The sequence below is a fragment of the Taudactylus pleione genome, unplaced genomic scaffold (assembly GCF_031769625.1).
Source record: "Taudactylus pleione unplaced genomic scaffold, aTauple2 ptg001588l, whole genome shotgun sequence".
NCBI classification, from domain to species: Eukaryota; Metazoa; Chordata; class Amphibia; order Anura; family Myobatrachidae; genus Taudactylus; species Taudactylus pleione.
The window spans coordinates 91,905-108,058 of NW_028285985.1; the positions used below are offsets into that span (position 1 = coordinate 91,905).

General features: G+C 46.9%; 1 protein-coding gene across 1 annotated transcript in view; it reads right to left on the reverse strand.

Annotated features, from left to right (window-relative positions):
• LOC148442264 (reticulon-2-like) overlaps window positions 1–16,154 on the reverse strand; it is an 80,747-nt gene that overhangs the window by 10,120 nt on the left and 54,473 nt on the right. The window contains exon 2 of the mRNA XM_088464111.1: window positions 13,370–13,577. Coding sequence (XP_088320237.1) covers window positions 13,370–13,577 — 208 coding nt within the window. The remainder of the gene's footprint in view (window positions 1–13,369; window positions 13,578–16,154) is intronic.

The window sequence follows — 16,154 nt, forward strand, 5'->3', positions numbered from 1 at the left end:
AAAAACAAGTGTGTCTTTTGTAAAAATTTAAATACAGATAGAACTATTGCCTGTTAAAAAGCCCGCCCTGTCGCTAAAGGATATACACAAAATTCCAGGATGGAGTACAGGGAAATATTTTTGCCTGTTGCAAGGTACAGTACATTACGGTTACTCATTGCCATATCTACCATGCATGATTTACTGCTGTACAAGTTAGACTTTGACTCAGCTTTCTTAAATTGATAACTAGTTGAGGAAATCTATATGGAACCTCCAAAGAATTACAATAAGTACATGTTCCAAAAAGAAAAAGTCTGTATTTTGAAAAAGTCATTGTATGGTCTAAAACTGTGTGCTCATTGTTGTTACATTAACTGTACTTTTACATATGGACTTTGTGCGTTCAAACACTGCTCACTATCTATACCATAAGACAATAGAGCAAGAATTGTTCATCATAATTGTATATGTGGATGATTTTTTTACTAGCAGTTGGAGCCATCAGCAGGGCAAGCAGAAAGCAACCCACTGATGCCCTATCCACCACAAAGGCGGAGTACATGGCACAGCCAGGACACCTTATAGTCAAAAGAGACTATGGGCCTTATTCAATTAGCGGCGAAAACGTCTGTTTTCGGCAAAAAAACTGCGAAATGTTCACCAAAAAACAAGCGAAAATGGCAAACAGACGAAAATGGAAAAAAAAAACTGGAGAAAAGTTTTCTCCATCCAGACCAGGAGAAAGAAACTGCAAAATCCCTATTTTTGGCAAAATATGTGGGTACACCCCAACTAATGATAAATTTGCGAAAAAAAAATTGTAAGTTGCGTACTTTGGGCAAAAAAATAAATAAAAAAATAGTTGAAAATGGTATTAACATATTGCGTCTGATATTTCGGGGTGCGGTATGGATGAGTCAAGTGTTTTAAACGTCGCACACCGTCGCAACAGGCGGTTTTTAAAATTGCGTTTTTACGACACAAAAATATTCTTGGACCCATTTTACAAACAGTAATTTCCTGGGGAAAGAAATTGATTTTCTATCATTTTCAACCATTTAATTTTTTTTCACCCAAAAATTCTGCAGAGGCTCAGGGCATGCATGTACCTTTGCAGGGATGGGGCAAGATCAGAGATCTCCTGGGGCTCCACAGGGGCTCAGGGCATGCATGTACCTTTCCAGGGACTGGGGTAAGATCAGAGCTCTCCTGGAGCTCCGCAGGGGCTCAGGGAATGCATGTACCTTTCTAGGGACTGGGGCAAGATCAGAGCTCTCCTGGGGCTCCACAGGGGCTCAGGGCATGCATGTATCTTTCCAGGGATGGGGTAAGATCAGAGCTCTCCTGGGGCTCCACAGGGGTTCACGGCATGCATGTACCTTTCCAGGGACTGGGGCAAGGTCAGAGCTCTCCAGGGGCTCAGGGCATGCATGTACCTTTCCAGGGACTGGGGCAAGGTCAGAGCTCTCCAGGGGCTCAGGGCATGCATGTACCTTTCTAGGGACTGGGGCAAGATCAGAGCTCTCCTGGGGCTCCACAGGGGCTCAGGGCATGCATGTACCTTTCCAGGGCGGGGTAAGATCAGAGCTCCCCTGGGGCTCTGGGCATGCATGTACCTTTCCAGGGACGGGGTAAGATCAGAGCTCTCCTGGGGCTCCACAGGGGTTCAGGGCATGCATGTACCTTTCCAGGGACTGGGGCAAGATCAGAGCACTCCTGGGGCTCCGCAGGGGCTCAGGGCATACATGTACCTTTCCAGAGACTGGTGCAAGATCAGAGCTCTCCTGGGGCTCCGCAGGGGCTCGGGGATTGCATGTTCCTTTCCAGGGACTGGGGTAAGATCAGAGCTCTCCTAGGGCTCCACAGGGGCTCAGGGAATGCATGTATCTTTCCAGGAACTGGGGAAAGATCAGAGCTCTCCTGGGGCTCCGCAGGGGGCTCAGGGCATGCATGTACCTTTCCAGGGACTGGGGCAAGATCAAAGCTCTCCTGGGACTCTGCAGGGGCTCGGGGCTTGCATGTATCTTTCTAGGGACTAGGGCAAGATGAGAGCTCTCCTGGGGATCCACAGGGCTCAAGGCATGCATGTACCTTTCCAGGGACTGGGGTAAGATCAGAGCTCTCCTGGGGCTTTGCAGGGGCTCGGGGCATGCATGTACATTTCCAAGGACAGGGGTAAGATCAGAGCTCTCCTGGGGCTTTGCAGGGGCTCAGGGCATGCATGTACCTTTCCAGGGACTGGGGTAAGATCAGAGTTCTCCTGGGGCTCCGCAGGGGCTCAGGGAATGCATGTACCTTTCCAGGGACTGGGGCAAGATCAGAGTTCTCGTAGGGCTCCGCAGAGGCTCAGGGCATGCATGTACCTTTCCAGGGACTGGGGTAAGATCAGAGTTCTCCTGGGGCTCCGCAGGGGCTCAGGGAATGCATGTACCTTTCCAGGGACTGGGGTAAGACCAGAGCTCTCCTGGGGCTCCGCAGGGGCTCAGGGCTTGCATGTAACTTTCCGGAGACTGGGGCAAGATCAGAGCTCTCCTGGGGATCAGCAAAGGCTCCGAGCATGGAGGTACCTTTCCAGGGACTGGGGCAAGATCAGAGCTCTCCTGGGGCTCTGCAGGGGCTCAGGGAATGCATGTACCTTTCCAGGGACTGGGGCAAGATCAGAGCTCTCCTGGGGCCATGCAGGGGCTCGGGGTATGCATGTATCTTTCCAGAGACTGGGGCAAGATCAGAGCTCTCCTGGGTCTCCGCAGGGGCTCAGCGCATTAAACTACCTTTCTAAGGACTGGGGCAAGATCAAAGCTCTCCTGGTACTCCGAAAGGGCTTAGAACAAGCATGTACCTTTCCAGGGACTGGGGTAAGATCAGAGCTCTCCTGGGGCTGCGCAGGGGCTCAGGGCATGCATGTACCTTTCCAGGGACTGGGGTAAGATCAGAGCTCTCCTGGGGCTCCACAGGGGCTCGGGGCATGCATGTACCTTTCCAGGGACTGGGGTAAGATCAGAGCTCTCCTGGAGCTCCTCAGAGGCTCGGGGCATGCATGTACCTTTCCAGGGACTGGGGTAAGATCAGAGCTCTCCTAGGGCTCCGCAGGGGCTCGGGGCATGCATGTACCTTTCCAGGGACACAGCACAGCCAGCATAGAGAAGCCAACTACTGCTATCTCACATCTATTATACCTCACAGTCCTGTGTATACATCTGTAACATCAGCCACAGCACAGCCAGTATAGAGACACCCACTACTGCTATCTCACATGTGTAATGCCTCACAGTCCTGTGTATACATCTGTAACATCAGCCACAGCACAGCCAGCATAGAGACCCACTACTACTATCTCACATCTGTAATACCTCACAGTCCTATGTATACATCTGTAACATCAGCCACAGCACAGCCAGCATAGAGACCCACTACTGCTATCTCACATCTGTAATACCGCACAGTCCTATGTATACATCTGTAACATCAGCCACAGCACAGCCAGCATAGAGACACCCACTACTGCTGTCTCACATATGTAATACCTCACAGTCCTGTGTATACATCTGTAACATCAGCCACAGCTCAGCCAGCATAGAGACACCCCCTACTGCTATCTCACATCTGTAATACCTCACAGTCCTGTGTATACATCTGTAACATCAGCCACAGCTCAGCCAGCATAGAGACACCCACTACTACTATCTCACATCTGTAATACCTCACAGTCCTGTGTATACATCTGTAACATCAGCCACAGCTCAGCCAGCATAGAGACCCCACTACTGCTATCTCACATCTGTAATACCTCACAGTCCTGTGTATACATCTGTAACATCAGCCACAGCACAGCCAGCATAGAGATGCCCACTACTGCTATCTCACATCTGTAATACCTCACAGTCCTGTGTATACATCTGTAACATCAGCCACTGCTCAGCCAGCATAGAGACACCCACTACTACTATCTCACATCTGTAATACCTCACAGTCCTGTGTATACATCAGTAACATCAGCCACAGCTCAGCCAGCATAGAGACCCCACTACTGCTATCTCACATCTGTAATACCTCACACTCCTGTGTATACATCTGTAACATCAGCCACTGCTCAGCCAGCATAGAGACACCCACTACTACTATCTCACATCTGTAATACCTCACAGTCCTGTGTATACATCAGTAACATCAGCCACAGCTCAGCCAGCATAGAGACCCCACTACTGCAATCTCACATCTGTAATACCTCACAGTCCTGTGTATACATCTGTAACATCAGCCACAGCTCAGCCTGCATAGAGACACCCACTACTGCTATCTCACATCTGTATTACCTCACAGTCCTGTGTATACATCTGTAGCATCAGCCACAGCACAGCCAGCATAGAGAGACCAACTACTGCTATCTCACATCTGTAATACCTCACAGTCCTGTGTATACATCTGTAACATCAGCCACAGCTCAGCCAGCATAGAGACACCCACTACTGCTATCTCACATCTGTATTACCTCACAGTCCTGTGTATACATCTGTAACATCAGCCACAGCTCAGCCAGCATAGAGAGACCCACTACTGCTATCTCACATCTGTAATACCTCATATCCTGTGTATACATCTCTAACATCAGCCACAGCACAGCCAGCATAGAGACACCCACTACTGCTATCTCACATCTGTAATACCTCACAGTCCTGTGTATACATCTGTAACATCAGTCACAGCTCAGCCGGCATAGAGACACTCACTACTGCTATCTCACATCTGTAATACCTCACAGTCCTGTGTATACATCTGTAACATCAGCCACAGCACAGCCAGCATAGAGACACCCACTACTACTATCTCACATCTGTAATACCTCACAGTACTGTGTATACATCTGTAACATCAGCCACAGCACAGCCAGCATAGAGACTCCCTCTACTGCTATCTCACATCTGTAATACCTCACAGTCCTGTGTATACATCTGTAACATCTGTCACAGCTCAGCCGGCATAGAGACACCCACTACTGCTATCTCACATCTGTAATACCTAACAGTCCTGTGTATACATCTGTAACATCAGCCACAGCACAGCCAGCATAGAGACACCCACTACTGCTATCTCACATCTGTAATACCTCACAGTCCTATGTATACTTCTGTAACATCAGCCACAGCACAGCCAGCATAGAGACGCCCACTATTGCTATCTCACATCTGTAATACCTCACAGTCCTGTGTATACATCTGTAACATCAGCCACAGCACAGCCAGCATAGAGACATCCACTACTGCTATCTCACATCTGTAATACCTCACAGTCCTATGTATACTTCTGTAACATCAGCCACAGCACAGCCAGCATAGAGACGCCCACTACTGCTATCTCACATCTGTAATACCTCACAGTCCTGTTCATACATCTGTAACATCAGCCACAGCTCAGCCAGCATAGAGACACCCACTACTGCTATCTCACATCTGTAATACCTCACAGTCCTGTGTATACATCTGTAACATCAGCCACAGCACAGCCAGCATAGACACCCACTACTGCTATCTCACATCTGTAATACCTCACAGTCCTGTGTATACATCTGTAACATCAGCCACAGCACAGCCAGCATAGAGACACCCACTACTGCTATCTCACATCTGTAATACCTCACAGTCCTATGTATACTTCTGTAACATCAGCCACAGCACAGCCAGCATAGAGACGCCCACTACTGCTATCTCACATCTGTAATACCTCACAGTCCTGTGTATACATCTGTAACATCAGCCACAGCACAGCCAGCATAGAGACACCCACTACTGCTATCTCACATCTATTATACCTCACAGTCCTGTGTATACATCTGTAATATCAGCCACAGCTCAGCCAGCATAGAGACCCCACTACTGCTATCTCACATCTGTAATACCTCACAGTCCTGTGTATACATCTGTAACATCAGCCACAGCACAGCCAGCATAGAGACACCCACTACTGCTATCTCACATCTGTAATACCTCACAGTCCTGTGTATACATCTGTAACATCAGTCACAGCACAGCCAGCATAGACACCCACTACTGCTATCTCACATCTGTAATACCTCACAGTCCTGTATATACATCTGTAACATCAGCCACAGCTCAGCCAGCATAGAGACACCAACTACTGCTATCTCACATCTGTAATACCTCACAGTCCTGTGTATACATCTGTAACATCAGTCACAGCACAGCCAGCATAGACACCCACTACTGCTATCTCACATCTGTAATACCTCACAGTCCTATGTATACATCTGTAACATCAGCCACAGCTCAGCCGGCATAGAGACACCCACTACTGCTATCTCACATCCATAATACCTCACAGTCCTGTGTATACATCTGGAACATTAGCCACAGCTCAGCCAGCATAGAGACACCCACTACTGCTATCTCACATCTGTAATACCTCACAGTCCTGTGTATACATCTGTAACATCAGCCACAGCACAGCCAGCATAGAGACACCCACTACTGCTATCTCACATCTGTAATACCTCACAGTCCTGTGTATACATCTGTAACATCAGCCACAGCTCAGCCAGCATAGAGACACCCACTACTGCTATCTCACATCTGTAATATATCACAGTCCTGTGTATACATCTGTAATATCAGCCACAGCTCACCCAGCATAGAGACCCCACTACTGCTATCTCACATCTGTAATACCTCACAGTCCTGTGTATACATCTGTAACATCAGCCACAGCACAGCCAGCATAGAGACACCCACTACAGCTATCTCACATCTGTAATACCTCACAGTCCTGTGTATACATCTGTTACATCAGTCACAGCTCAGCCGGCATAGAGACACCCACTACAGCTATCTCACATCTGTAATACCTCACAGTCCTGTGTATACATTTGTAACATCAGCCACAGCTCAGCCAGCATAGAGACACCCACTACTGCTATCTCACATCTGTATTACCTCACAGTCCTGTGTATACATCTGTAACATCAGCCACAGCTCAGCCAGCATAGAGAGACCCACTACTACTATCTCACATCTGTAATACCTCATATCCTGTGTATACATCTCTAACATCAGCCACAGCACAGCCAGCATAGAGACACCCACTACTGCTATCTCACATCTGTAATACCTCACAGTCCTGTGTATACATCTGTAACATCAGTCACAGCTCAGCCGGCATAGAGACACCCACTACAGCTATCTCACAACTGTAATACCTCACAGTCCTGTGTATACATCTGTAACATCAGCCACAGCTCAGCCGGCATAGAGACACCCACTACTGCTATCTCACATCTGTAATACCTCACAGTCCTATGTATACTTCTGTAACATCAGCCACAGCACAGCCAGCATAGAGACGCCCACTATTGCTATCTCACATCTGTAATACCTCACAGTCCTGTGTATACATCTGTAACATCAGCCACAGCACAGCCAGCATAGAGACATCCACTACTGCTATCTCACATCTGTAATACCTCACAGTCCTATGTATACTTCTGTAACATCAGCCACAGCACAGCCAGCATAGAGACGCCCACTACTGCTATCTCACATCTGTAATACCTCACAGTCCTGTGTATACATCTGTAACATCAGCCACAGCACAGCCAGCATAGAGACACCCACTACTGCTATCTCACATCTGTAATACCTCACAATCCTATGTATACTTCTGTAACATCAGCCACAGCACAGCCAGCATAGAGACGCCCACTACTGCTATATCACATCTGTAATACCTCACAGTCCTGTGTATACATCTGTAACATCAGCCACAGCACAGCCAGCATAGAGACACCCACTACTGCTATCTCACATCTATTATACCTCACAGTCCTGTGTATACATCTGTAATATCAGCCACAGCTCAGCCAGCATAGAGACCCCACTACTGCTATCTCACATCTGTAATACCTCACAGTCCTGTGTATACATCTGTAACATCAGCCACAGCACAGCCAGCATAGAGACACCCACTACAGCTATCTCACATCTGTAATACCTCACAGTCCTGTATATACATCTGTAACATCAGCCACAGCACAGCCAGCATAGACACCCACTACTGCTATCTCACATCTGTAATACCTCACAGTCCTGTGTATACATCTGTAACATCAGCCACAGCACAGCCAGCATAGAGACACCCACTACTGCTATCTCACATCTGTAATACCTCACAGTCCTATGTATACTTCTGTAACATCAGCCACAGCACAGCCAGCATAGAGACGCCCACTACTGCTATCTCACATCTGTAATACCTCACAGTCCTGTGTATACATCTGTAACATCAGCCACAGCTCAGCCAGCATAGAGACACCCACTACTGCTATCTCACATCTATTATACCTCACAGTCCTGTGTATACATCTGTAATATCAGCCACAGCTCAGCCAGCATAGAGACCCCACTACTGCTATCTCACATCTGTAATACCTCACAGTCCTGTGTATACATCTGTAACATCAGCCACAGCACAGCCAGCATAGAGACGCCCACTACTGCTATCTCACATCTGTAATACCTCACAGTCCTGTGTATACATCTGTAACATCAGCCACAGCACAGCCAGCATAGAGACACCCACTACTGCTATCTCACATCTATTATACCTCACAGTCCTGTGTATACATCTGTAATATCAGCCACAGCTCAGCCAGCATAGAGACCCCACTACTGCTATCTCACATCTGTAATACCTCACAGTCCTGTGTATACATCTGTAACATCAGCCACAGCACAGCCAGCATAGAGACACCCACTACAGCTATCTCACATCTGTAATACCTCACAGTCCTGTATATACATCTGTAACATCAGCCACAGCTCAGCCAGCATAGAGACACCAACTACTGCTATCTCACATCTGTAATACCTCACAGTCCTGTGTATACATCTGTAACATCAGCCACAGCTCAGCCGGCATAGAGACACCCACTACTGCTATCTCACATCTGTATTACCTCACAGTCCTGTGTATACATCTGTAACATCAGCCACAGCTCAGCCAGCATAGAGAGACCCACTACTGCTATCTCACATCTGTAATACCTCATATCCTGTGTATACATCTCTAACATCAGCCACAGCACAGCCAGCATAGAGACACCCACTACTGCTATCTCACATCTGTAATACCTCACAGTCCTGTGTATACATCTGTAACATCAGTCACAGCTCAGCCGGCATAGAGACACCCACTACAGCTATCTCACATCTGTAATACCTCACAGTCCTGTGTATACATCTGTAACATCAGCCACAGCACAGCCAGCATAGAGACTCCCTCTACTGCTATCTCACATCTGTAATACCTCACAGTCCTGTGTATACATCTGTAACATCTGTCACAGCTCAGCCGGCATAGAGACACCCACTACTGCTATCTCACATCTGTAATACCTAACAGTCCTGTGTATACATCTGTAACATCAGCCACAGCACAGCCAGCATAGAGACACCCACTACTGCTATCTCACATCTGTAATACCTCACAGTCCTATGTATACTTCTGTAACATCAGCCACAGCACAGCCAGCATAGAGACACCCACTACTGCTATCTCACATCTGTAATACCTCACAGTCCTGTGTATACATCTGTAACATCAGCCACAGCACAGCCAGCATAGAGACATCCACTACTGCTATCTCACATCTGTAATACCTCACAGTCCTATGTATACTTCTGTAACATCAGCCACAGCACAGCCAGCATAGAGACGCCCACTACTGCTATCTCACATCTGTAATACCTCACAGTCCTGTGTATACATCTGTAACATCAGCCACAGCACAGCCAGCATAGAGACACCCACTACTGCTATCTCACATCTGTAATACCTCACAGTCCTATGTATACTTCTGTAACATCAGCCACAGCACAGCCAGCATAGAGACGCCCACTACTGCTATCTCACATCTGTAATACCTCACAGTCCTGTGTATACATCTGTAACATCAGCCACAGCACAGCCAGCATAGAGACACCCACTACTGCTATCTCACATCTATTATACCTCACAGTCCTGTGTATACATCTGTAATATCAGCCACAGCTCAGCCAGCATAGAGACCCCACTACTGCTATCTCACATCTGTAATACCTCACAGTCCTGTGTATACATCTGTAACATCAGCCACAGCACAGCCAGCATAGAGACACCCACTACAGCTATCTCACATCTGTAATACCTCACAGTCCTGTATATACATCTGTAACATCAGCCACAGCTCAGCCAGCATAGAGACACCAACTACTGCTATCTCACATCTGTAATACCTCACAGTCCTGTGTATACATCTGTAACATCAGCCACAGCTCAGCCGGCATAGAGACACCCACTACTGCTATCTCACATCCATAATACCTCACAGTCCTGTGTATACATCTGTAACATCAGCCACAGCTCAGCCAGCATAGAGACACCCACTACTGCTATCTCACATCTGTAATACCTCACAGTCCTGTGTATACATCTGTAACATCAGCCACAGCTCAGCCAGCATAGAGACACCCACTACTGCTATCTCACATCTGTAATACATCACAGTCCTGTGTATACATCTGTAACATCAGCCACAGCACAGCCAGCATAGACACCCACTACTGCTATCTCACATCTGTAATATCTCACAGTCCTGTGTATACATCTGTAACATCAGCCACAGCTCAGCCAGCATAGAGACGCCCACTACTGCTATCTCACATCTGTAATACCTCACAGTCCTCTGTATACATCTGTAACATCAGCCACAGCACAGCCAGCATAGAGACACCCACTACTGCTATCTGACATCTGTAATACCTCACAGTCCTGTGTATACATCTGTAACATCAGCCACAGCTCAGCCAGTATAGAGACACCAACTACTGCTATCTCACATCTGTAATACCTCACAGTCCTGTGTATACATCTGTAATATCAGCCACAGCTCAGCCAGCATAGAGACACCCACTACTGCTATCTCACATCTGTAACACCTCACAGTCCTGTGTATACATCTGTAACATCAGCCACAGCTCAGCCAGCATAGACACCCACTACTGCTATCTCACATCTGTAGTACCTCACAGTCCTGTGTATACATCTGTAACATAAGCCACAGCACAGCCAGCATAGAGACACCCACTACTGCTATCTCACATCTGTAATACCTCACAGTCCTGTGTATACATCAGTAACATCAGCCACAGCTCAGCCAGCATAGACACCCACTACTGCTATCTCACATCTGTAACACCTCACAGTCCTGTGTATACATCTGTAACATCAGCCACAGCTCAGCCAGCATAAAGATGCCCACTACTGCTATATCACATCTGTAATACCTCACAGTCCTGTGTATTCATCTGTAACATCAGCCACAGCTCAGCCAGCATAGAGACACCCACTACTGCTATCTCACATCTGTAATACCTCACAGTCCTGTGTATACATCAGTAACATCAGCCACAGCTCAGCCAGCATAGAGACACCCACTACTGCTATCTGACATCTGTAATACCTCACAGTCCTGTGTATACATCTGTAACATCAGCCACAGCTCAGCCAGCATAGAGACACCCACTACTGCTATCTCACATCTGTAATACATCACAGTCCTGTGTATACATCTGTAACATCAGCCACAGCACAGCCAGCATAGACACCCACTACTGCTATCTCACATCTGTAATATCTCACAGTCCTGTGTATACATCTGTAACATCAGCCACAGCTCAGCCAGCATAGAGACGCCCACTACTGCTATCTCACATCTGTAATACCTCACAGTCCTCTGTATACATCTGTAACATCAGCCACAGCACAGCCAGCATAGAGACACCCACTACTGCTATCTGACATCTGTAATACCTCACAGTCCTGTGTATACATCTGTAACATCAGCCACAGCTCAGCCAGTATAGAGACACCAACTACTGCTATCTCACATCTGTAATACCTCACAGTCCTGTGTATACATCTGTAATATCAGCCACAGCTCAGCCAGCATAGAGACACCCACTACTGCTATCTCACATCTGTAACACCTCACAGTCCTGTGTATACATCTGTAACATCAGCCACAGCTCAGCCAGCATAGACACCCACTACTGCTATCTCACATCTGTAGTACCTCACAGTCCTGTGTATACATCTGTAACATAAGCCACAGCACAGCCAGCATAGAGACACCCACTACTGCTATCTCACATCTGTAATACCTCACAGTCCTGTGTATACATCAGTAACATCAGCCACAGCTCAGCCAGCATAGACACCCACTACTGCTATCTCACATCTGTAACACCTCACAGTCCTGTGTATACATCTGTAACATCAGCCACAGCTCAGCCAGCATAAAGATGCCCACTACTGCTATATCACATCTGTAATACCTCACAGTCCTGTGTATTCATCTGTAACATCAGCCACAGCTCAGCCAGCATAGAGACACCCACTACTGCTATCTCACATCTGTAATACCTCACAGTCCTGTGTATACATCAGTAACATCAGCCACAGCTCAGCCAGCATAGAGACACCCACTACTGCTATCTCACATCTGTAATACCTCACAGTCCTGTGTATACATCGGGTAAATCGAGTAACATCGGCCCAATTAGAGCAGCTCTGACCTGCCGCAGAAATGGCAAGTCTTGTTGCAGTCAGTGATTACACAAGCTGCGTATGCCGTATCAGTGGCTAATTTCTGCAGACCAATGTAACGGCGTTCAAATGGACAGGCACGCCTACGTTTCGCCAACCACTCCCACACGCTCACAGCCCATCACTCACTCTGCGATGGCATTCATTCTACTTGAGTGATCGCACAGTACGCACCATCGATCGACCTGCATACGCTGTTGCAAATGTGATCTGTGCTGAATTAGGCCCTAATTTACAACTTGCAAATAAAGAATTCTCCCAATGTCCTCTCCTTACCCAACACATCAGGAAAACATGCAGGACATTTACATTTACACTATTTTTCATCTTCATAATAAAGCCACATTCTGAAACTACTATATAAAAGCAACACACACACACGCGGCCACTTACTGGAAGGGATTGGCTCCCTACGGTCACACATACTGGTGCGGCCACTTACTGGAAGGGATTGGCTCCCTACGGTCACACATACTGGTGCGGCCACTTACTGGAAGGGATTGGCTCCCTTCGGTCACACATACTGGTGCGGCCACTTACTGGAAGGGATTGGCTCCCCACAGTCACACATACTGGTGCGGCCACTTACTGGAAGGGATTGGCTGCCTACGGTCACACATACTGGTGCGGCCACTTACTGGAAGGGATTGGCTCCCTACGGTCACCCATACTGGTGCGGCCACTTACTGGAAGGGATTGGCTCCCTACGGTCACCCATACTGGTGCGGCCACTTACTGGAAGGGATTGGCTCCATCTCCTTTTTTGAGTGTGTGCAGAAGTTTACTGTAAACCCAGACTGTGAGTGTTGCACTTAGGAGGAGGAGACAGGCGTAGGAGATAATGCTGATCACACTATACTGAATGAGACACAGCAGGCACAGGGTTAGTCCAGTGAGACAGCCGGCAGAAAGAGTGATGTCTCTCCAATACAGGAGCTCCATGACTAAGAGAAGAGGGAAGAAATGGGCAGAAGGTTAGGACACAAAGGCAGAGAGAAGATCAGCATCATACAAACAGAGAAAGATAATACCCTGTATTACCCCCGTTATAGATGAGCAGTGTGTGATGAGTGTCCCTGTTATAGATGAGCAGTGTGTGATGAGTATCCCTGTTATAGATGAGCAGTGTGTGATGAGTGTCCCTGTTATAGATGAGGAGTGTGTGATGAGTATCCCTGTTATAGATGAGCAGTGTGTGATGAGTGTCCCTGTTATAGATGAGCAGTGTGTGATGAGTATCCCTGTTATAGATGAGCAGTGTGTGATGAGTGTCCCTGTTATAGATGAGGAGTGTGTGATGAGTATCCCTGTTATAGATGAGCAGTGTGTGATGAGTGTCCCTGTTATAGATGAGCAGTGTGTGATGAGTGTCCCTGTTATAGATGAGCAGTGTGTGATGAGTATCCCTGTTATAGATGAGCAGTGTGTGATGAGTGTCCCTGTTATAGATGAGGAGTGTGTGATGAGTGTCCCTGTTATAGATGAGCAGTGTGTGATGTGTATCCCTGTTATAGATGAGCAGTGTGTGATGAGTATCCCTGTTATAGATGAGCAGTGTGTGATGTGTATCCCTGTTATAGATGAGCAGTGTGTGATGAGTATCCCTGTTTTAGATGAGGAGTGTGTGATGAGTATCCCTGTTATAGATGAGCAGTCTGTGATGTGTACCCGTTATAGATGAGCAGTGTGTGATGAGTATCCCTGTTATAGATGAGCAGTGTGTGATGAGTATCCCTGTTATAGATGAGGAGTGTGTGATGTGTATCCCTGTTATAGATGAGCAGTGTGTGATGTGTATCCCTGTTATAGATGAGGAGTGTGTGATGAGTATCCCTGTTATAGATGAGGAGTGTGTGATGAGTATCCCTGTTATAGATGAGGAGTGTGTGATGAGTATACCTGTTATAGATGAGCAGTGTGTGATGTGTATCCCTGTTATAGATGAGGAGTGTGTGATGAGTATCCCTGTTATAGATGAGGAGTGTGTGATGAGTATCCCTGTTATAGATGAGGAGTGTGTGATGAGTGTCCCTGTTATAGATGAGGAGTGTGTGATGAGTATCCCTGTTATAGATGAGCAGTGTGTGATGAGTGTCCCTGTTATAGATGAGCAGTGTGTGATGAGTATCCCTGTTATAGATGAGGAGTGTGTGATGTGTATCCCTGTTATAGATGAGCAGTGTGTGATGTGTATCCCTGTTATAGATGAGCAGTGTGTGATGAGTGTCCCTGTTATAGATGAGCAGTGTGTGATGAGTATCCCTGTTATAGATGAGCAGTGTGTGATGAGTATACCTGTTATAGATGAGCAGTGTGTGATGTGTATCCCTGTTATAGATGAGCAGTGTGTGATGAGTATCCCTGTTATAGATGAGCAGTGTGTGATGAGTGTCCCTGTTATAGATGAGCAGTGTGTGATGAGTATCCCTGTTATAGATGAGCAGTGTGTGATGTGTATCCCTGTTATAGATGAGCAGTGTGTGATGAGTGTCCCTGTTATAGATGAGCAGTGTGTGATGAGTGTCCCTGTTATAGATGAGCAGAGTGTGATGTGTATCCCTGTTATAGATGAGCAGTGTGTGATGAGTGTCCCTGTTATAGATGAGGAGTGTGTGATGAGTGTCCCTGTTATAGATGAGCAGTGTGTGATGAGTGTCCCTGTTATAGATGAGCAGTGTGTGATGAGTGTCCCTGTTATAGATGAGCAGTGTGTGATGTGTATCCCTGTTATAGATGAGCAGTGTGTGATGAGTATCCCTGTTATAGATGAGGAGTGTGTGATGAGTATCCCTGTTATAGATGAGCAGTGTGTGATGAGTGTCCCTGTTATAGATGAGCAGTGTGTGATGTGTATCCCTGTTATAGATGAGCAGTGTGTGATGATTATACCTGTTATAGATGAGCAGTGTGTGATGAGTATCCCTGTTATAGATGAGCAGTGTGTGATGTGTATCCCTGTTATAGATGAGGAGTGTGTGATGAGTGTCCCTGTTATAGATGAGCAGTGTGTGATGAGTATCCCTGTTATAGATGAGCAGTGTGTGATGAGTATCCCTGTTATAGATGAGCAGTGTGTGAGGAGTATCCCTGTTATAGATGAGCACTGTGTGATGTGTATCCCTGTTATAGATGAGGAGTGTGTGATGAGTATCCCTGTTATAGATGAGCAGTGTGTGATGAGTATCCCTGTTATAGATGAGCAGTGTGTGATGAGTGTCCCTGTTATAGATGAGCAGTGTGTGATGTGTATCCCTGTTATAGATGAGCAGTGTGTGATGAGTATCCCTGTTATAGATGAGCAGTGTGTGATGTGTATCCCTGTTATAGATGAGCAGTGTGTGATGATTATACCTGTTATAGATGAGCAGTGTGTGATGAGTATCCCTGTTATAGATGAGCAGTGTGTGATGTGTATCCCTGTTATAGATGAGGAGTGTGTGATGAGTGTCCCTGTTATAGATGAGCAGTGTGTGATGAGTGTCCCTGTTATAGATGAGCAGTGTGTGATGAGTATCCCTGTT